Raw genomic sequence first — 24,142 nt, 5'->3', positions numbered from 1 at the left:
ACTTGAATACACATTTCTCCAAAGAAGTATAAAATCCCCAATAATCACATGAAAGATACATAACATGATTCGCTATTGTCAAAATACAAATCGAAACTAAAATGAGATACCAATTCATTGCCACTAAAATGGCTATTATTGCAAAAAATGGACAATAACAAGTATTGATGAAGATCCAGAGAATGGGAAATTCTTTCAGTGTTGGCTGTGCCTTATCTAATCTGGCCTTACCGTGGTGGGAGTGTACAATGGAATAACTGTGAAATGCAGAGTGGCAGCTTCTCAGAAAGTTAAAAATAGAATTACTACATGAGTCAACAATTCCTCTTCTTGGTGCATAACCCAAAGAATTGAAAACAGAGACTCACTCATTTGTACACAAATTTTCATGGCAGCATTGCTCCCAGGAGCCAAAAGGAAATAGAGAATAGACAAAGAGGAGAAAACCAAAAGAAAAAAAATGTAAAAAATGACACCAAGCCTGGAACAGGTGGAAGGGCTGAGATCACAGCACAGAATTGTAAGTAAAGACCCCAAACTGCAAAGGCTGTCACCCCTCTGCCCATGGCATGGTAGATCATACTGGAGACACTCCCCAGTGGGGAAAAAGAAGCAGTTTCTACTAGAGGCAAGGGAAGGTAGCTCAACCAAGCTCCCATTGAGGTCTTAATTAACAGTGTGGGATGGCTGAATATAAGCTCTGAGCCCAGATAAATATGGAGCAAGAATGGAAGGAACCCTGAGGTCTCTCCCAGCAGAGAGGCAGGGCTAACCAAAATAATAATGATAATAATAATAATAATAACAAATAAACAAACAAACAGAAAAGCAGAGGTTACTGGAGTTGGTCACACTCTGAATCCTGGAAAAGGCTATGCCAGAGAAAAGGAGCACATAGAGCTGAGCACCAACTCCAGCTCTTGACTGGTGAAACTTGGGGGTTGCAGACTAGCTCTGAAAAGGGATTTCTTATTAATTTTATTTTTCGCACTTTTGAGTTCTTCTTTATGATCACCCAATGTCTTCTTTATATCCCTCATTTCTTGCCATATCTTACTTCAACTTTTAATTAGAAAAAGCCTCTGGCATTTTCGATTGTCATCACTGATCCAGGTAAGGTGGGAGTGAAGAGAGTTCTGAGAGACAAAGCAATTAGTCAAGCAAAGGAAGACACCTCCCTTTTCCCCAGGAAAAGCAGGACAGGGTGCAGCCCACATGGTGGCTCTCGTTCAGAGAATTCAGAAGCCAGGGGCTAGAAAGCAGGAACAGCTTATGCCCATCCTCTGCCAGAGCCTCTGTCTCAAGCACACCCCTGGAAGGAAGGGTCTGCTGAGAATTAAAGGCTCCATATCATGGCTTTGCCCTGGTGGGGAGCTGTAGGCTGGCAAGTGTCACCTACGGGGCAGGAGAGGAAAAGCACGGAGTCTACAGGCTTCACAGGAAATCTGACAACCTGCCGGGTCTCACCCCAGGGAACCTGATATGGGCTGCACCCGGCTCCTGAGACCTGGATTATGTGGTCTGGGAACATCTGAGTGGGATCAATCACACGTGAGGAGACCCTCTACAAAAAATAGGTTCCATTTAGGTAGGGCAAGAATCAGAAAAACAAGGGCTGAAAAATTATGATTAAACAAAAAACAGATAGAGAACAAAGCCAACCAACCATAAAACCCTAGGCAAAAGGGTGAAAACAAGATATGGCCCAGTCAAAGGAGCAATCTAACACTTCAAATGAGATATAGGAGTGGAAACAAATCAAGTTCAAACAAACATGCTAAATTAAATTTAATTTGGTGTGGAAAGAAATGAGGGATGTAAGGAAGGTATTGGGTGACCATAAAGAAGAACTCAAAAGTGCAAAAAAAAAAAAAAGTGGCATGTCTGTGGTGGATGTATACACATATCAATTTCTAGGAACATGTGGTTCAGAAGGGAATCCCTGGCTTCCTCACAGTGGCAGGATTTCGAATAGCTTCTGCTTTTATTCATTATCATTTTCTTTTTGAATTGGCTACAATGAGAATATAATAGGCATGTAAAAATAAATAAAATCAACTCTTTTTTTTCCTGGAAATAATATAAAACAAAACAGAAAATGTTTGCTTTCTCACTGCTATTAAATGCCTTAAAGCATCGTTATCATTTAGAAGAGAAACTACAAAATCTGTCAAGACATCCTTGATTTGTGAAAGAACCATTTTTTGTTGTCATTTAAAAGGAACCTTAATATAAAACATGTATAATCAGCCCATTAAATAATAACTAAAATGTGTTAGAAAAATATAATTAAAACAAATCTCCTCCCAATACAAAAAACATCTCTGTAAAGATAGAAGATAAAGAAAAATAATTTTATTTTTGAATAAGCATTAAACTTGAATCTGTCTTCAAAAGCAATCCACATAAGACTGCAAGACAGAAAGAGCTCACCCTTTTGGGCAAAGGGGATACAAATCACGGCATTTCTTACAATTTGGAGCCAGGAGCCCCATGGTCATTAATTTCTTTCAGGAAATTAGAATTTAGGGGGTATCTGTTCAATTTTCTTGCAAGGAAATGAATTCTCCTCTTAGAAGGCACCATCCTGAGCAGTGAAATTGGCAAGAGGCTCATTCAATATCTTACATTGTATATTTACATCCATTTTGCACTGACAAAGAAAAGAGAACTTACAATGACAGATGTCCTAAAGTAAACATAAAGTGAGAAGAGAGGGAAGAGGAAATCTCTTCACTAATGATCACCAGAGAGAATTAAGCTCCTTTTTTTAATTTTAAATTTGTTTTTTCCATGCAAAAGCATAAAGCAATAGAACCAGAGGTGGGAAAATTTAAAATCATAAGAATGGAGTTAGCTAAGAGAATGTGAACTAAATACTGTGAACTTCAACATTCTCACTGAATAATGAGAAGTGAAGAGAATACTTAAAAAAAGAAAACAGAAAAAGTAAAAAAAATCTGACAGTAATGAAGGAATCTGCAGAAATTCATAAGTAAAAAAAGATTTTAAACATGAAAATGTAGAAATACTGTCAAATATTACCTGTTAATATCTGATAAGTCAAAAAGTAAAATATTGAATATGATTATTGGAGAGCATATAACTGATATTATAGTGTTAATATTTTTTATGTAACCTTGAAACTATAAGCAAACTGTGCAGCCTTGTGTGCTGATTTGAAACTGTTATGCACCCATGAAAAAACACATTCTTGTAATCCCAAACCACTCTTAGAGGGACACACTTACTTTAGGGTGGGGCCTCTCGACTGGGTTGTTTCCTGACATGTGACACACCCAGTTGTGGGTATGGGTCTTGATTAGATGTGACTCCACCCATTCAAGCTGGGTCATGATTAGCTTACTAGAGCCCTTAAAAGAGGAGTAACACAGAGCTCAGCAGCAGAAGTTTGGAGATGCAAAGGAAGATGCTAGGAGGACCCACAACATCTACAAGAGCCTTTCAATCCAGAAGCTGAGAGAGCAGCCAGCAGACATGGCCATGCTCCTTCCCAAGAGATGCTAAACAGGCCAGAAACTAGAGTTTGGCCTCAGAGAAGCTAAGAATGGACGAGCAGGTTCCAGCCATGGGCCTTCTGATGTGATAGAGGAAACCGGACACCATCCAGCCCTTTCTTCAGAGTTGAGGAATCTTCTCTGGATGACTGTTCTAGTTTGCTAGTTTACAGTTCCAAGGCCGAGAAAATGTCCCAATTAAAACAGGTCTATAGAAATGTCCAATCTAAGGCATCTAGGGAAAGATAGCTTGGTTCAAGAAGGCCGATGAAGCTCAGGGTTTCTCTCTCAAGTGAGAAGGCACATGGTGGACACAGTCAGGGCTTCTCTCTCAGCTGGAAGGGCACATGGTAAACACGGTGTCATCTGCTAGCTTTCTCTCCTGGCTTCCTGCTTCATGAAGCTCCCGGGGAGGTGTTTTTCTTCTTCATCTCCAAAGGTCGCTGGCTCGTGAACTCTCAGCTTCATGGTGCTGCAGCATTCTCTGCTCTCTCTGAATCTCCTTCATTCTCAAAAGTGTTTCCTCTTTTGTAGGACCTCAGAAACTAATCGAGACCCACCCAAATGGGTGGAGACACATCTCCCCTAATCCAGTTTAACAACCACTCTTGATTGGGTTACATCTCCAGGGAGATGATCTAATTACATACAGTATTGAATAGGGACTATTCTGCCTTTAGAAATGGGATTTAGATTAAAGCATGGCTTTTCTAGGGGACATACATTCTTTCAAACCAGCACAATGACTTACTTTGGACATTTTTATAGTGATAGAACTGTAAACTTTTAAGCTATTAAATCCCCTTATAAAAGCTGATCCATTTCTGGTCTATTGCATTCTGGCAGCTTTAGCAAACTAAAATACCTCACAGCTGTAAGCCCTTGTGTGTTTAAGTTTCAGTCTCACAGAGGAGCAACATGCACCCAGCAAGAGCAGACACCAATGAAGCTATAATCAATCACTGTTGTTGTGTTTCTCATCTATCACCCCAGCTTGGAGGCCTGCACACCCTGCTTCTTAGACAGTGGCACCCTAAAGAATGACATGAGTAACTGAGATAAGAATGAACGAAGTTTTCCAGACCCTGACACATGTTACCCAAGGTGATTAATTTTGTCTCTAATGTAATTTTTGTCTCTAATGTAAATTAAATTCATGAGGAAAATTACTATGGGAAGGCAGGTTTAGGAATTTACTCTGCCCTCCCACCTGCATAAATAAATCCTCTTTTCCTTCCCAGCCTGATTCATGTGTCTGTGCATTAAGCTGCACAGATTGATGCATCCATACTTGGGGGTGTGGGGTGCCCATCTTCGTGTACTTAGGAACTGGGCAAGCAAGAAAATTTCTGTAAAAATTGTTCATGTAATTACTGATAAAGATAATTTTCTTAATTTAAATTTAAATTCAACAAAATGAAAAAAAGTAATGTTTAAATTAAAAAAAATCACTAAGGGTGTTGGAAATTATAGCCCTTAATAAGTGAGGCTTATATGAAATAAATGAAAAGATAAATGTAAGTACATTTAAACTTATATACAATAAATAGGTAGCTAACTTGTTACAGACCTTACCACATTCATCTGAAGAAAGAAATATACATCTTTGAAAACTACCATACTGTATTAGCTAGGGTTCTCTAGAGAAACAGAATCAGTAGGAGATATCCATAAATGTAAAATTTATAAAAGCGTCTCACGCAACTGTGGGATGTAGAGTCCAAGACCTGTAGAGCAGGCCACGAGCTGGCAGCTCCAATGAAGCTCCTCAATGAACTCTCAGGAGAGGCTGGCTGAAGCAGGAAGAGTGACTGTAGCTGGAATTTTGATAGTAATTGTGCTGACGTTATGGGTTAATTTGGGTGAATGTTCATCTTTACTATGTCAAATCTTCTAATTCTTGCTCAAGGCATATCTCTCCATTTCTTTAGATTTTATTTGATTTTTCAACTATGTCTTGAATTATCCAGCATGCAGTTTTTATACAGGTGTGTATGTATTTGATTTTCTTTGGTGGGATTTTAAATTATATTGTGCTTTCAATTACTGTTTCCAAATGTCCATGCAAGTATAAAGAAATACTATGAATTTTTGTATCTCCTTTCATATAGATAGATATTTTGCTCTCTCTCTACATGATTGTTCTAGTTTGCTAGCTGCTGGATGCAACACACCAGAGACAGATTGGCTTTTAATAAAAGGGAATTTATTTTGTTAGTTCATCAGAGGAAAGGCAGCTAAATTTCCACTGAGGTTCTTTCTTATGTGGGAAGGCACAGGATGGTCTCTGCTGACCTTCTCTGCTGGCCTCTGGGTTCCAACGACTTTCCCCGGGGTGATTCCTTTCTACATCTCCAAAAGCCTGGAGTGAGCTATGAGTGCTGAGATGAGGTATGCTGAGCTGCTTGGGCTGTGCTATGTTGCACTCTCTCATTTAAGCACCAGCCAATTAAGTCAAACGTCATTCATTGCAGCAGGCACACCTCCTAGCTGACTGCAGATGTATTCAGCAACAGATGAGGTTCAATTGCCTTTGGCTCATGTCCACAGCAACAGAACTGGGTGCCTTCACCTGGCCAAGTTGACAATGGAATCTAACTACCACAATGATAAACAGATGGAGATAGATAAAAACATATAGCACATATTATATATGCACAAATTACATATGATATACAGTGTGTATATATGTATAAGAATATACATTTTGCATTTCTGGACATTTCATATAAATCATACTATACAATTTATCTCCAGCATCTGACTTCTTTCACTTAGCATGGCATACCATTTTTGAGGACAATTCATGTTGTAGCATGAATCTGTGGATGGTTACTTTTATTGGTGCATTGTATTCTGTTTTATGGATATACTACAACATGCTTATTCATTTACCACTTTATAGGCATTTGGATTGTTTCCAAATTTTTGCTTTTATGAATAGTGCTGCTATGAGCATTCATGTACTACATTTTTAGTGGGCATATATTCTTGTTCCTGTCAGTTATATACCTGGGAGTGATCTTTGAGGCTGTGTGGATATATTCAAATTTTTAAGGAATTGTCAAAATATTCTCTAATGTGATTGAACCATTTTACATCACCACTAGAAAGTATAAGGGTTCCAAATTTCCCTGATCTTCCTAATTCTTGTTGTTGTCTGTCTTTTATTTACAGCCAGCCTAGAGGCATGAAGTGGTATTGCATTTTGGTTTTACTTGAATTTTTATGATGAGACTGATGCTGATAATTGTTGCATTGCTTGCTTACTGGTCAATTGCATATCTTTAGTGAAATGTGTTTTCAAATTTTTTGCAACATTTTAATTGACTCAATCTTTTGTTTTTATATTTAAGTTGTAACTTTTTGTGCTCTGGATACCAGTGCCTTACCAAATATATGATTTGCAATAGTTTCATGCTGCCTGTGGCTTGTCTTTCTGTTTCTAATGTGTCTTTTGAAATACAAATGCCAATGAAGTAAAGTGTAATTTATCATTTATTTTCTTTTCTGGATTGTGCTTTTGCGGTCCTTTGCATCTAAATATATTTATATATATCAAGACAACAAAATTTCCTTAAGTATTTTATTTTTGGCTCGTACTTGTAGGTCTATGATTGAATTTTAGTTAGTTTTTGTTTACTATGTGACATAGGATTCTGAATTCATATCTTCATCTATATAATCAGGAATCTCAACATGTTTTACTGAAAAGGCTACCCTTTTCCCCATTAAATTGTTGTGACACTCTATTGAATTTCAATTGACATGAATATACAGGTTTATATCTGGACATCACATTTCTTTGCGGAGAAGATTATTTATTTATGTATTTATTAATTCATTTGGACTTATTCAACACTTTATTGCTATAGTTTAGATCTTGAGTTTTTTTCCTTCTTGATTCAGTTTTGGTAGTTTGTGTCTTTCTAGGGATTTTGCCGTTCATTGAGATAAGCAAAATTGTTAGCATGCATTTGTTCATAGCATTCCTTTATTTCTGTAAGATGAACAGTGATGTCCCCTCTTTCACAACTGATTTGAAAATTTTCTGAGGCAATAGCAGTAGGACCCAGTGTTCTCAGTCAGTCACTCCTGGAGTAGAGCGTCCACTCTATGAGTGGGTCCTGGGTGAAGGGAGAGGCTCTGGTTTTCTCATCCATTACTTCCTAAAGTAAAGAAACATCAACTGACACCTGCAAAGATGAGGAATGTGATGACCTGCCCCTCCAAGGTTCCAACCCTACTCCCAGAATGGGGAGTTAGGGGCGTCGAAGCCATTATCTTCTTGAATGTGGCAGGACAGTTCTATTTCCCAGAGTTATGTTCCTAAATCAGGGCTGGAGAGCAGAAGGAGTGGCTTGTGGCTCAGATACCACTGACTCTCACTGTTCTTACCAAGCTTTTAAAGACTTTTACAAAAACATTTCTCCATTTTCTGGATGGTTTTAGGATAATTTCCAGAGATGTTTGACATATCATTTAACCATAAGTTATTCCTAGATGCATTTTATCATGTTGAGAAGGCTGCCTGCCTATCTATTTTTGTTCAGATTTTTATCATAAGTTTGTATTTGATTTATTCAAGTGCCTATTCTGTATCTGCTGAGATGATTGTGGAGTGTTTCTGCCCATAACTCCATTAAAATGGTATGTTGCATTGATTTTCATATGTCGAATGAAACTTGTAGAACTGGGATAAATTACAATTAGTCATTGTGCATAAATCATTTTGGTATTTGCTGGGATCAGATCATAATATTTTTGTTGAGTTCTTGTTTATGTTACTTAGGGATCTTGATCTGTAGTTTTCTATTTTTGTTATCTCTTATCAAGTTTTGGTTCCAGAATTATATTGGTCTCAATGACTTGAGTGGTTTTTACCAACTCTCCTATTTTTTTGAAAGAGCTTGTGAGGGTTATGGTTATTTCTTTGTAAATATTTGGCATGATACACCATTGAAGTCATCTAGACTTTGGCCTTTTTATGTGTGGTTATATTTTTAATTAATAATTCAGTTATCTTACTTGTTATAGGTTTATGAAGATACTCAATTTTATGCATATTCTTAAGTAATTTTGGTGTGTATAGAAAATTCTTGGTCTAAGCTCTCAAATCAGTTGTTATAAAGTTGTTCAGATCATCCCTTTATAATCATCTTTTATTTATATAAGGTTGATCATAATGTGCACAAAATAGAGGTTTTTAATCATTGTATTAAAATTATTTGGAATATTTAACTTAAAGTCATTTGAAGGGAAAAATACATATTTTCACTGTATTTTATGATTACCTATGTAATTACATTTACCAGGGCTCCATTTTCTTGTAAATCTAAGTTATATTCTGATATCACCCCCTTTTAACTTAAAGATTTTTTCTATTATTTCTCCTGTTGTGGGGCTTCTAGCCATAAACAGTCTCAACACTTTTGATCTAAGAATGTCTTTATTTTGCCTTTATTTTTGAAATATAGTTTTATTTGGTTTAGAACCCTTGTTTCACGACCTTTTTATGTTCTTTGTCAGTAATTTGAATATATTAAGCCTACTGCATTCTGGCCTCTGTTGTTTCTGATGAGAAGCTACTCATTTTTTATTTCTTGTGTTCTAGTTTGCTAGCTGCTGGAATGCAATATACCAGAAATAGAATGGCTTTTAAAAAAGGAAGTTTAATAAGTTGCTAGTTTATAGTTCTAAGGCCAAGAACATGTCCCAATTATAAGTCTGTAGATAAGTCCAATCTAAGGCACCCAGGGAAGGATATCTTGGTTCAAGATGGCTGATGAAGTTCAGGGTCTCTCTTTCTCAAGTGGAAGGGCACATGGCAAACACAGTCAGGGTTCCTCACTCATCTGGAAGGGCACATGGTGAACACAGTGTCATCTGCTAGCTTCTTCTCCTGGCTTCCTGTTTCCTGAAGCTCCCGGGAGACATTTTCCTTCTTCATCTCCAAAGGTCACTGGCTGGTGGACTCTGCTTCTCGTGGCTATGTCGTTCTGCTCTGCTCTCTCTGAAGCTCTCATTCTCCAAAATGTTTCCTCTTTCACAGGACTCCAGAAACTTATTAAGACCCACCCAAGTGGGTGGAGAAATGTTGTCACCTAATCCAGTTTAACAGCCACTCTTTATTAAATCACATCTCCAGGGAAATTATCTAATTACAGATTCAGACATTCAGTATTGAAAAGGGATTATTCTGCCCTTACAAAATGGGATTTTGATTCAAACATGGCTTATCTAGAGGACATACATCCTTTCAAACCAGGACACCTTGCTTTAAACATTTCTGTATCTGTGTTTGGAATCTAACATTTAAACATGATGTGTCTATGTGTAATCATTTGTTACGTTTAGCTACATGTTTTTTGTTTTTTTTTCAAAAATATGGGAAATTTTTGGTGATTTTTTCCTTCAGATATATTTTCTGTCCCTTTCTCTTTTTCTTTTATCTGGGATGCTCAATGCGTATATTTTGGCAAGCTATATGGTCTTCCACAGGTTCCTGAGACTGCTTAATTTTATTTTTAGTTCTTGGTTTTTGTTTTCTTAAGATCATTTCAGCACTATGGATCTGTCTGCAAGTTTGCTAATTCTCTCTGCTGCCAGCTCTAATGTGCTGTTGAGAATTTATAGTGAAACTTTAGTTTACTATTGTATTTTTTCTCATTATATTTTTATATCTGGAATTTGCCTCTTTTAAAATCATTTCTATATAATTATTGATCTCTATTTGATGGCTTACTATAAGCGTTCCTTCCTAAAATTCTCTAGGCCTTGTTTAGGTTGTTGCAGGTATTTAAAATAATAACTGTTAAATCTTTCTCTGCTAAGACCAAGAACTGCCTTCCCTCAGACACAGTTTAAATGTGATGTTTGGTTTTATTGTTGTCATTGTTTATTTTTTCTGTATATATGTCACATTTTCTTGGTTTGTTGCTTGCCTAAAAAATTTTAGCAAAAAATGAATATTTTAGATACTATATTGTGGCACCTTAAAATTTTATTTTCCTCTATAGTTGGTTGTTATTGCTATTTGCGTGCTTGTTTAGTGACTTGCACTGACAAATTCTGTGTAGTTTGATTCTTTACTATGTGGAGATACTTATGTCTCTGCCCAGTTTTTATGTTTTTTCTATATAGTTTTGAGTCTTACTTACTAATGATTACTATTTTAGTTTGCTGAAGCTGTCAGAATGCAAGACACTAGAGATGGATTGGTTTTTAATAAGGGGAGTTATTTAGTTGCAAATTTATAGCTCTTCAGAGAGCCAGGCAGCTGGCTTTCCTCTGGCTCTCTCTGTCACGTGGGAAGACATACAGTGAATGTCTACTGGTCTTCCCTCCCGGCTTCTGGGTTCCAATGGCTTTCCCTGGGGTGATTCCTTTCTGCATCTCCAAACACCTGGGTCTGAGCTGTGAGAGCTGAGATGAGGTATGAGCTGTTGATCTCCCTTCTGACCCTTCTCTTTTAAGCCTCCAGTTAATTAAATTGAAAGATTCATTGTGGAAGGTCCTCCCCTTAACCAACCACAAATGCAGTCAGGCACAGATGAATTTCACATACTGATGATTTAAGTCCACAGAGAGACCTACGGGGCATCATCACCTTGTCAAGTTGACACCTGACCCTACCTACCACAATTACCCTTGGATCAGCACAGCTCACTGATGGGCCAGTGACTGCCAGATGTGCTTAAACACCTTGAAGCTGGGAAGACATTGACTCTTCACAATGGATCTGCGTGTGATGTGGGGAAGACATTCAGTGTACACTTCTCTCAATTTCAAGTTCTGCATTCACAAGATCACATCCGACCAAGAGCAGGTAGCTTGCTGTCACTCTCCCTGGTTCATCCCGAGCATACAAGCAGCCTGTGTGTGTGCACAGTGTCTTAGACTCCAGGTCTAAGAGGGATCTTGTCAAGGCACTGTTTAACATCCTCATTCCCCAGAATATGCCACTGAATTCCCATCTGGGCTCTCCCAAACCTTGTAGACTCTTTAGGGTAGCTGTAATGCAGCTCTTACTGCATTGTTAATTGCCGTCAATTGTTAATTGCCACTGAGATTGCTATTACTTTTTTTACTCTGTCTTAGACATGGAATTTCCCACGCTCTGCTAAAAATAATGGTTAAAAAACCCCAATAGTGATAACAGAGGGGCCAGTCCTCCTGGCAGCACTGTGACAGGTCTTCTCCCTGGAGCTGCGTTGGGGAGGGAGTATACTCAGGCTAAAATGCAGCTGACCCCCACTGTTCTTGTTGAGGTAAGCTGTATTTTCACTGGAAAACATTTCACCATTTCTTCTATGTCTTTGGTCAATTTCCCACTTTTTGATCATTGTAGTCAACAATTTCGTCCAGATTTCTCATTTGCTGAACCTCTCATCCAGCCATTCCAGAAGTCTGAGAAAATGTTTTTTGACCAGATTGGAAAACCTTTTCAGTGAGGAAAGTGTGATAAGTAGAAGTATGTAGTCCAGAAAAAGCATGTTCTTAATATTAATCCTATTTCTATAGAAGTGAACCCATTTGTAAATGGTGACTTTTGAAGATGTTATTTTTATTTATAGCATGGCCTACTGAATTAGCAGGATTTTCCTGCTACTGTAAGCCTTAAAAGGGAAAACCCTGGGTATGAGCCAGAGGCCAGAAGATGATGGAACCCCAAAGAGGAAAGAGAGGCCCTCTCCATGTGATGTAAGACAGAGACACAAGCCACAGAATCCGGAGGATGCCAGAATCCAGACCCAGAATTATGCAGATCCTGGGGAGAAAGCACTGCCGTGCTGATGCCTCGATTTTGCACTTCTCCCAGCTTCAAAACCAGTCCTAATTCCCATTGTTGAAGCCAGTCCTCTCTGTAGTAATCACAGAAGCCATGATACTAAGACTAAAAGGATTGTATTTTTAACATATAGTGCTGAACAATAGGATGTCCATATGCAAAAATTTAACCTAAATCTATAAATCAGGCTTCATACAAAAAGTAACTCAAATGGGTCATAGACCCAAACATATAACATGAACATTTATACATTTAGAAGAAAGCATAGGAGCAAACTTTGTGAACTCAGACAATGAATTCTTAGATAACATACTAAAATCAAAATCCACAAAAGAAAATATTGGTAAATTAGATTTATCAAAATTAAAATATTTTTGTCTGACAATGGCATTGCTAATATAATGCAAATGCAAGATACAGGCTGGGGTAAATACGGCTATTTCACATATTCAATAGAGTGAATATATAAAGAATGTATAAAGAGCTTTCAAAACTCAGCACTAGAAGAAGAAACAACCTAATTAATAAATAGACAAAAGAATCGAAGGGACATTTTACTAGAGGTGCTCTACCAAGGGCGAGAAAATAATCATATGATAAAATGCTCAAAATCAGCAGCTGTTATTAAAATGAATATTAAAAACAAAATGAGATCATGCCACATAAGTGTGTTAATGGCTTGAGTTTTTAAAAATCACAAAAAATAGATTTCAAAATTGGTGACTAATAATAGAATCACTGCTTGGTGATAGTTTGCATGATAATTGTGCAGCTCAATGTTTCTAACATATTGATTTATCTATCTGTCTGTGCATTCATCTTTATACACATGTGGGTTTATTTCTAATTCCTATAGATGCCAAATCTTCTCTGTGGTGTTTTGTGATTGCATGTCCATGTGTATGTTGAAAGTAGCATAGCATGCTATGGAAAAAATTCTATTGTTTTATGATCTCTAGAACAAGAGGAAGCATGATTTATTTGATGTAGGTACTTGACTCTAAACTGGATGCAGTGACTACATGAAAGTTTAGGTTTTGAAAATTCACATACATTGTGCACAGGAAAAGAATGATGCAAATTTGTAGTTAGATGGCCATTAGTTAAAACCATTAGTTTTCACTGATATTCATTATTCTCTTATTTAACAATATAGAAAGCCTTAGCTGGTCACATGGCCAGAGTTATTTTCTAGACTATCTTCCAGTTTTGCGTGTTTATGTGACTAAATTTAGATGATGGAGCATGAATGGAAATTCTGCCTGATATTGCCAGTTTGTACAACGAAAAAGGAATGTGAGTGCTTTTCTTCATTTATTGCATCTGGCCTCCCCCACCCCATTTTCTGTTGCCTGGGAAATGATAAATGTGTAGCTGGCCAGTTTTGATGTATAGTTGCAAGATTCATATTGATGATGATGCTATTCAACAATGTTAGACCTTTTTCCACTGAAATTTTTCATAGAAAAGAAACTTCTACCTGACTTAAGAGACTTTACTTTTGCATCTTTCATAGAACATCTTAATTTAAACCCTATGTAAAATATAAATTTCTGATGTTCTCGATGCTTATATTTCTCAATCATCACAGAAAATAAATTATTCCCACAATAGCTGAACCTTGTTTAGCATTTACTTGATATGGTCTAGATAACAAACTAAGTGCTTTGTAAAAATAATCATAATTAATAAATGTAATACATCTATGGGTGTAGAAAGTTTATGTAACTTCTTAAGTTCATATGAAATAAATGGAAATATAAAACCTGTTAAATGAAATAAGACAGAACAAGAGTTTCTATGGTTAAAAGTTTTCAAATGGTGTTGGGAGGTTATTGGGGAGGTCAGAGCTGGATATCACAAATGGCCATAGTATGCAAATCTCCCTATTCTTCAATGTGGGACTGAATCCCTATTGCCAAGAGTCAGACAAAACACATTTGAAGCTACCATCAAGAGTTCCTGAAAGAAAAACTTAGAAAATGCGCTAGGAGTGGTATGGCCAGATATGTTTTTGGTTGCAACAAACTCTTTGAGAGGCAGGCAGAATGGTTTAATTCAATTATAAATTAACATGGGAAAGGAACATGATCCCCAGGGCAGAGTAGCTTTCTGATTAAGGAGCACTATTTATCTTTATGACAGTATATATTTTAGAAGATGATGACACATCTCAATAAAGAAATTTTCAAACATTAATAAAAACAAGTTTTTTTCTCATTTTATCTCTACCTTTTACCTCAATCAGTAAAGGTAAGCATGAAATTTCCCTCAATACAAACAGGTAAGTCAGAAGTATTTCTATCCAATAACAAATTTATTTTTGCCTCTATCTGTATTTTTTAAAGCCTCAGCAAAGAACATTCAGTTTCAGAAAATGAAAAAATAAATTACTGATTATTTTTAATTTCACACACTATTTTCTTACAACCTCTGTAATTTTCTAGATTTCATGACTGTGAGATCAAATGAGAACAAAATGAGATGCACTTTATAATATAATGGGCCAATATATCAGAGCTTATTACCATCATCATAATCATAAGGGCTGACAATTATAAAGTGTTTACATGCTATGCATAGATTTAGGTGTTTTATATGCATTCAATTTGAGTAGTGCATTTAATTAAAATTAAATTATAACTAAGTAATAAGCCTGAGACTCATTACGATTGCATTATTGAATTTGGAGCATATGTATTAGTGATATCAAAGAATGTCCTTGTATATTACGAGTCAGTCCCATGATAAATGAATCTGAAAATATTGGAGAAATATAACCTGCTTTTTATCATTAAAGAATTCTCCTCAAGAAAAAAAAAGCCTTCAGAATTGCATTTGCCAGTTGCCTGTTTGATTTTTATTTCATGTCTTCAATTTGATTTTATAAACTTGCTTTGAATGTAAGCAATAGATGCATTGCCATGATAGACTCAGTAGCGGATGACATAATCCTTAGATCAGAAAATAACATTTTCACTGGGGTGCCATGAAGTGTTTTACTAAATAAAGGCATCATCATGTGACTGGCATTTCTAGTGATTTTCTTCTTGAGTTGTATAAATAGTAATTTCTAAAACCTCCTAAAATACAGTAAAACCAGCTCCAAATTCTGAGAACATTTTTCTTTTTCAGCATGATTGTATTTGGAAGGTGAACACAATTAGGATTAGAATAATTACATTACTTAGTTTACAAATGGTTTCATATCTCATTTCATAGTCACCAAATTGCTGTTCCTTTTTATAGATAAAAACTTGAGATAATAGACTTGTTTATCTTGAATAATTGGCTAAAAGTTCTGTTGCCGTTGTTTTACTGGCTAATTGTTCTTGACAGCTAGTTTCAGTTAAATTTTCAAATGCATTGCCCTGCATGGATAGAGGGGAATAATGCAGGGAGGGGGTCAAAGAATGACAGAAGAGCTGACAAAAAGAGGATAGCAGCTCTGAGGGCAGTGCTATATTATCAAAGCTGGGGTTCATGAGACAAGCTAATCTAGAAAGTCATAGGGAATCATTCAACTAACAATTTTGATAATCTTTCATGTATTGGGCTCTACATTGAATTATATAAGTGAATAAAGCATGTTTACCATTTTGGAGGATGTTGTACTGAAAGAAAAGTGTAGGTTTTGTAGTTTTAGAGACTTGAACTTGTATCTTAGGAGTGTCATGTGTTACTATTATTTCCTGACTATCTTTGAAGTTTCAGCCTCTTTAACATTCCCTATAATCAGATTTTCAGAGGAAGAATTGTATAAGATCATGATTGCAGAAAGTTTATATACCTTTAGTGCTTTAGTATTTAGTCTGAAATATTATTATTTGGCTTTATTTCTCGCAGTCACAGAAAATCCTCAGGCAACCCAAGTTTTGCACAGAAATCGCTTTTGTCCCATCTGTGTCTACAGATTTTGATACTGAGCTCTTGTCCGGTGTCCACATTTAACATCCTTCACAAATGTCATGGTATGTGTCTTCTGTGCAGTGACTCGTGCCTTTCACATGAGACGACACATAATGCAGATGTAATCTCTTACATCCTGAAAACAATGAGGCAATGTGCTTCTTCTGCAAAGGTGAATGGAGAGTATAATTCCTTTACAAACACAACATTCATGCACACAATTAATGGATGCTTCATTCTATTACGTGATGGAGGCTGAGTTTTGGATCAGAATTGCTACTTACACATTGGGCATTATTCGAGACAAACCACTAATCTGATTCCACTGTAATTTTTTCAAGAAGTCATACATCAAATATTATAGAACAAATATAACATGCATTACATAGAAAGTTATTTAAAATACTGTAAGAAGCTTATGCCCTATCTGGAGAAATAAGCAAAGTGCATAGTAAAGAATGGTGATCACACCCCGAAACAATCATGCTGTGCACACATCACATCTGTGCAAGGAATTTACTGAAGTCCACAGATGAGGTCAGCAGAGAAACAGTGACTAATGAGGATGTGGGTGATTTAGGGAACCCTGATAGTTAAGTGGCAAATGACTGCCCCTTTTATAGAATACGTGTAGAAATCAGAATGGAGACTTGTGCATTCTGGTAAAATGGCTTGCTTGAGCATAGCTGCTAAGTGAACCTAATATGACCTTTTGAATTCTTCTGGACAGGAGTTATGGCCATCTTAGGGTTCTGTTTCTCCCGCTACAAAATCTGAGTAAAATGTATGACTCCTGACTTCTCACAGTATTCATTCAAATGCAAGCACAGTTTAAAAGATTAAATGACATACTATAATATATGGTGGTGAGTTTTTCATGATTTTTTATACTAAGTTAGTCTAGATAAGAATAATGCTAAAGACTTTAAAGATACTATAGGAAAGCTGGCATGTTTTTATTAAAAATATTTGAATGTTTCATCCACAAATCTATTTTAGATGGCTTAAAAAGTATTTACTAGTGCAATAAAATTAATTTTAAGTGATAACAGAAACCATAATTGAGAGGAGAGAAGCATACCAACTAACATAATGAAATAATTGCTACAATGGAACATAAACTCAGGTTGTAAGATTCCAAGTGTTCGGATAGATACCAAAATTTAAAATCATATGTCATCACCAAAACAAGTAAACACAGTAACTCTTAACAGATTAAAAAATGGTTCATTTTTCTTATTGACATATAGAACCACTGGCATCTATACTATTTTTTTTGTACAGATTTGGAAATTTGGAGGAATGGCATCCTCAGTTTATATATGAGTAAACCACAGCCAAGAAAAGTAAATTAACTTGTACTCCTGATTAAGTCATTTCTAGAGATGAAAACTGAGAAGAAAAAAGCAGAAGGAAATGTTTCCACAGTGATGCAATTTGTACTCCTGGGATTTTCTGACCTTCCAGATCTCCAAGGGCTTCTCCTTGGTGTGTTCTCCGTGATTTACATCCTTATTTTACTTGGAAATGGACTCATAGTCATAATAACCAGGCTTGACCCTGCGCTGCACAAACCCATGTATTTTTTCCTGGCAAATTTTTCCTCCTTGGAAATCTGCTACATGTCAGTCACTGTCCCCAGGACTCTGGTGAGCCTCTGGACTCAGGACAGAAGCATTTCTTTCTTGGGCTGTGCCACCCAAATGTGCTTCTTCCTTATTCTGGAGGCCACTGAGTGCTTCCTCCTGGCCGTGATGGCCTATGACCGCTATGTGGCCATCTGTGACCCTCTGCGCTATCCTCTAGTCATGAGCCAAAAGGTGTGTGTGCAGCTGGCCATCGGCTCTTGGGTCTGTGGGATCCCTGTCCAGATCGGGCAAACGTGTCAGGTGTTCTCTCTGCCTTTCTGTGGTTCTAACCGAGTCAACCACTTCCTCTGTGACATCCCCCCCATTCTCAGGCTGGCCTGTGGGGACACTTCTGCACAAGAGGTATCTGTCTATTTAGTAGCTGTGCTGTTTGTTGCAGTCCCTTTTATATTGATTCTTGCTTCCTACAGCAAAATCATCTCCACCATTCTGAGGTTGCCCACAGCCCAAAGCCGGGCCAAAGCCTTTTCCACATGTTCTTCCCACCTGCTGGTTGTGGTTTTATTCTTTGGATCTGCTACCATCACCTATCTAAGGCCCAAATCCAATCGCTCTGCAGGAACTGACAAGCTGCTCTCACTTTTCTACACCATCCTGACTCCGATGTTTAATCCCATGATATACAGCCTCAGGAACAAGGATGTTATAGCTGCACTCAAAAAAATTGTTCCTTAAAAATGGTTAATGAACTTAATTGTTTTAGCTTTAACTGATTGTAATAGAGTTTGTGAAGAAATGTTTAAATCTCTACATTACCCTTTTGACATGATAATCACTTCTCCTTGTAATGTATTTTCAGAGATGTAGCATGACATGCTCCATGCCTGAATATATACTAGGAAAATCAATCTACCTTCACAACTACATGTCTAAAAAATATTCTCATCACATATATAAAACAGCAATTTGCATCACATTTTACCATTAAATCTATGAACAGAATCCAAGCTGTTAAGATGTTTGACTTCAATATCTTGGGGAGTCCGTAAGATAACTTGACCAAACAACTGATCAAGACCTCACACTTGCATTTCCCATTGCCTATCCCTGACTACCCATCAAGGAATGGCCAGTGGGTGAGGAATGTTCAGTGAAGGATAAAAGGACTGAGTATAAATTTTATACATTTAGATGAATATTAATATGCCCTACTTCACAATCTTGCCAAAATTCAAAGATTTTTAAGCACTGATAAATATTTAATTTTATTATTTAATGTACTTTGCCCCTGTGTAAACATACTCAAGCCATATTCCCATAAGAAACTAACATGTGTTCAGCTCTCTCACATTGAAGTTCCTGGCAGATTACATGCTTTAATGTAAAATTCCTATGTGTCTCAACCAATATATTTTGTACAAATTTCTATATTATTCTTAGCAATTATGGTCCTAAAATAATGTTTTTGGATAATTTCATCTCTTTCATTATTTCATTCCCAACAGATCTATTCTCAATCCATTTTGGATGAGCTCTGCTGTGGATGAAAGGTTTCCTGTCCTCTCACTTTCTAAAGGACCAATTACACATAGTCTTCTTCATAATATTGATAACTTTGACATAAGATCTCTCTACAGAAAATGTCTTTGAAAGCTTGGAATAATTATCCTTAAGTTTGTAGCAGCAGTTAGATATTGCAAAAGCTTATTTCACCAGAAAATTGTACTGCAACAGAAACAAATGGCTCTGGAAATGGAGAGAGTATCTGGATTATCTGCATGGGACCCAATCTAATCACATGCACCCTTACAGGAGAAAGAGTGAAGGAAGAGGTACATGTCAGAGAGATGTGACAACCCAACAAAAAGCAAAAGAGAAGAAGCATTGAGTGGGCGATGGTGGCACAGTGGCAGAGTTCTCACCTGCTATGCTGGAGACTCAGGTTCGATTCCTGGTGCCTGTCCATGCCAAAAAACAGAAGAGACGAGGCATTGGTTTTCTCCTATGTTTCTAATTTCAATATCATTGTTTTCTGCTTTAATATTTAGTTATTTCCTTTCAACTGATTGTTTGAGATTTACAGTGCTGCTATTAATCTAATTTCTCAAATTGGAAACCAAGATCATTGCCTTGAAATTATTTTCAAATATATATTTTTTGGCTTTAAGGATAGATGCTTATGTCTCTCACTTCTTTAAAAGAATTGCAAGGATAAGATTTTTGTGGTGGCTTCATGGTATCAACAGGGAACCACACTCTAAAGTTTCTGCTCTGCTGCCTCTGAATATTTACTCCATGCTTGAGTCAATTTATGGTTCAGGTCAGTTGTTCATGTCTCCAAGCAGCAGGAATGAGAAAGTGCCCATTCTTGTGTAATTTTTTTAACTGAGTTAATTGTAGATTCACCTGTATTTCTAAGAGTATCTTCAAATATTTTCACATTTTCCAAAGGATTTATATAGTCACTGTTTTTTTTTTACATTTTTAAATATAGTCTATATACTACTCATTCATTGTATATGTAGTTTGTAAATATATTCACCCAATTTGTAGTTTTTCATCCTCTTTCAGGAAGCAAAATATTTTATTTTTATGAGGTCCAATATATTAAATTTTTCTTTTAATAATTGCAATTTTAGTGTCAAGTATAAGTATTACTCCCCTAATCCTAGATCCTGGAGATGTTTTCTCATACTTTTCTAAAAGTATACACATTTGCATTTTACATTTAAGACTGTGGTGTATTTTGAATATTTTTTTTCAAAGATGTGAGATTTATATTGATATTGATTTTTTCCTATAGAAGGCCAGCTGCTCCAGCACTATTTATTGAAAAGGCTACCCTTCCAGTAATGAATTGATTTTCCAACTTTGTCAAAATGAATGGACAAATTCTTCTCCAGTGTACATTCCCCAGGACAAATGATATGATAGGTAACATGACAAGTGTCAATAATGTTAAGTAGATGAAACCATACAATGAATCTTCCCCTTCCACGATGGAATGAAGCAAGAAATCAATAAAAGAGTGACTAATGGAAAATTCACCAAAATGTGGAAATTAAACAACACACACTTGAAAACTCAGTGGGTCAAAGGAAAAATCCCAAAGTAAATTAGAAAATCACATGATGTAAATTAATATGAAAGTACAATATATCAAAACTTATGGGGTCCAGCAAAGACAGTACTGAGAGGGACTTAAAACTCTAAATACTTGCATTAAAAAAGAAAAAAAAACCTTGAGTTGGACTCATAACTTCACAACTGGGGGATCTAGAAAAAGAAAAGCAAAATAAACCATATGGGAGCAAAAAGATGGAAATAAGAAATGTTACAGCAGATATAAATGACAGCATAAAAAATAGAATCAACAAGAGCAAAAGTTGGTGCTTTTAAAAAATAAATAAAACAGAAAAATATTTAACTATACTGACAATGACAAAGAGAAGACACAAATAACTGAAATAAAAAATGGAAAGGGGGAATTAATTACCAATCCAACATGAATAAAAAGGATTATGATAGTTTTCTCCAGAGAAATAGAACTGTCACTAGGCATGCACACACACACACCTATGCAGTTAGATAGAAAGATAAATTGATAGATAAAAAGATAGAGATATAGGTATAAATTCATCGATTGATTGCTTATAAGAATTGGCTCACACAACCATGGGGACTAGCACAACCTAATTCCATATAGCAGGCTGCAAGTAAGAAATTCTGATGAAGGTTTTGATGAATACTACGGGAGAAGCCGACTGGCTGAAGTAGGGAAAGAAATTCTTTTTTCAGCCAACTGATGGCTAAAATAATCAGTTCTCCATTTAAGACCTTCACTTGATAGAATTAGACTTCTAGCCTTGCCTAAGGCAATGTCCTGTGATGACTATAAATGTAATCAACCACAGATGCAATCGAGTGACTATTCAAGCCCATGTAACTCTTGACAGTAACAATCAGGATGGTGCATCTTTTACTAAAAAATGGGCACATGATCCTAGTCAAGTTGACAGATAAACAACCATCACAGTCCACCTCTTGAAAATTTGACAGCCACACACATCTCCTCAAACCACATAGTCTCTAAATTAAAAAACAACAGCTATACTTTTATCTAACATAATTCAACTGTCCTGTGTACACCCATAAATGCACTAGCCCTTTCCCCAGAAGTAGGTGCAAGTCCTTGAGTAATATACACTCTTCAACTTGGTGTCCTGTAACTTAAATACCATGAAATAGTTGATAAAATTTATGTTATATGATAAGGAGTTAAGATAGGGAAGAAAACAAAGATAGTTGCTCAATGTATCTAAATGAACATATTCATAAAAAGCAAGAAGTAAATCTCATAACAAATACACCACGTTTCTGCAACTAATACTTATAGTTCATATTTATAACTACCTTCTTCCACTACCCATTCCATGTTCCCTTTATCCTCAGGTAGCACCTCAGCTGGCCAGGGTTCATTGCCTGAAATGGGGACCCAAACCTTCATTCCTGATCATTCTGGGTCATTGGTGGCCCTGCCTGGATTGGGTTGTTGCAGTTTTCCATTAACTTTAATCACAAGACATGGAAGGGATCTCCTGTATTCTTCGTCTCCATTGTATATTTGCAGTCTTATTTCCACTTGAAAGACAAGGTTGTTAAACCCCAGCAGGTGGTACCACTCCCATCTTGATTCCTGGACCCATGAATCCTAGCTATGGATGTACAAGAGCCACAGGTGTGCAGCATCCTCATCCTCCTGAAAAAGATTGCTGTGCAAGGCATTGCCACCCAGTCGGAGCTGTAACTGAGTCTTCGGAAGGACATCCCACCACTCTGTCATTGGAGCTCCTGCAGGGTGGTGGGAAGTGTGGGAAGACCAGTGAGCTTCACGAGCATGTGCCTATTCCAGCGCTTCATTTGCTGGGAAGTGGGTCCTGTGATGAGATGCAATGCTATGTGGATTAACTGATGTTGGGGAAGGAATTCTGTAAGTCCATGAATCATAATTTGGACAGAAGCAATGTGTGTAGGGAAGGCAAATATGTGTCATGAATATCTGCCTATTCCTGTAAGAAAAAAATCCACATTCCTCCTCCATGATGGAAGTGGTACAATCTAATTAATCTTTCACCAGGTAGCAGGCCAATAACCTCTGGGAATGGTTCCTTATCAGGGATTGAGCATAGGTCTCTATTGCTGGTAGATTGGGGACTTAGCAGTGGACATAGCCAGGCATGCCTTGATGAATGGAAGTCCTTTTTACTGAGCCCACCCTTAACCTCTGCCCCTACCACCATGGCCTCTTTGGTCATGAGCCTTTGAGCAACTAGAATTTCTAGTCGCTCCCAGGAGGCCTTTCCTTCCACAATTGCCCTCACTCCACAAGTACAGGAACAAATGTTGTGATTTTGTCGGTTACTGATCTTGTGTATTGCAGTGATGCATTCTGAAAATGGAGAAGGAACCACTGAATGAATATGACCCACCAATCCACAGTGTGATGGATGTCAGCTGAAGCTCCTTGGATCACAAATCCTCCATGGGTCCTTACTCTGACTGGTGGGCCACAGGGATGTTTCTGGTCTCTTGGGATTAGTATCAATTTAGAGACAGCATCCTATAATTCCTGAAATGCCAGGTCATTTCATTTTCCTCAATGCACAATCACCCTTAGAAGGTCATAAATTCCTTAGGGAAGGCTGGGGACAATTAGCAGCAGTTTGCTTATTATCATCACTTCACATCAGTGAGATCACACAACATGTGCCCCTTTATGTCTGGCTTGTTTCACTCAGCATAATGTCCTCAGGGTCCATCCATGTTGTCACATGCATCAGGACTACATTTCTTTTCATGGTTGAATATCATTCCATCGAGTGCAATACCACACGATGTTTACCCATTTTTTCAGTGATGAATACTTGGGTTACTGCCATTTTTTTTGCAATTGTGAATAATGCCACTAAGAATATTAGTGTGAAATATCTGTTAGAGTCCCGACTCTTGGTTCTTCTGGGTACCTTCCTATCAGCAAGATTGCCAGGTCATTTGGTAATTCTATACTTAGCTTCCTGAGGAACTGCCAAATGGTCTTCCACCTTGGTTGCACCATCTATATTGTCATCTGCAGTGACAAGTGTTCTTATTTCTCCACATCCTTTCCAACATTTGTAGTTTTCTGTTTTTTTCACAGTAGCCATTCCAGTGGGTGTGAAATTATGTCTCATGGTTTTGATTTACAATTCCCTAAAAGCTAGTGATATTGAGTATCTTTGCATGTGCTTTTTAGTCATTTGTATATCCTCTTTGGAGAAATGTCTCTTCAAATCTTT

The 24,142-nt window shown here is 37.0% G+C and overlaps 1 protein-coding gene and 2 long non-coding RNA genes across 4 annotated transcripts in view; all 3 read left to right on the top strand.

Moving 5' to 3' along the window:
* The window catches only part of LOC143643815 (uncharacterized), a 466,595-nt gene that overhangs the window by 12,486 nt on the left and 429,967 nt on the right, over nucleotides 1–24,142 (top strand). For both annotated transcript variants that reach the window (XR_013156406.1, XR_013156405.1), the window contains exons 2-3: nucleotides 4,512–4,622; nucleotides 5,450–5,506. This is a non-coding gene — a long non-coding RNA (uncharacterized LOC143643815). The remainder of the gene's footprint in view (nucleotides 1–4,511; nucleotides 4,623–5,449; nucleotides 5,507–24,142) is intronic.
* Nucleotides 8,123–11,767, top strand: LOC143644969 (uncharacterized). The gene is made up of 3 exons (XR_013157003.1): nucleotides 8,123–8,168; nucleotides 11,098–11,346; nucleotides 11,619–11,767. It is a non-coding gene; the product is annotated as an uncharacterized LOC143644969 (long non-coding RNA).
* On the top strand, nucleotides 17,556–18,542 carry LOC143643813 (olfactory receptor 10AG1-like). The gene has a single exon (XM_077112319.1). The coding sequence runs from the start codon at nucleotides 17,604–17,606 to the stop codon at nucleotides 18,540–18,542; it is 939 nt and encodes a 312-aa protein (XP_076968434.1). The 5' UTR covers nucleotides 17,556–17,603.

Source organism: Tamandua tetradactyla, chromosome 8, assembly GCF_023851605.1.
Source record: "Tamandua tetradactyla isolate mTamTet1 chromosome 8, mTamTet1.pri, whole genome shotgun sequence".
NCBI classification, from domain to species: Eukaryota; Metazoa; Chordata; class Mammalia; order Pilosa; family Myrmecophagidae; genus Tamandua; species Tamandua tetradactyla.
The sequence above is the reverse complement of the archived record's forward strand: the minus strand, read 5'-3'. Positions and strand labels throughout refer to the sequence as shown.

Bases quoted from the DNA above. Each gene is read 5' to 3' on its own strand.
- LOC143643813 (XM_077112319.1), top strand. From the start codon at position 17,604: ATGAAAACTGAGAAGAAAAAAGCAGAAGGAAATGTTTCCACAGTGATG.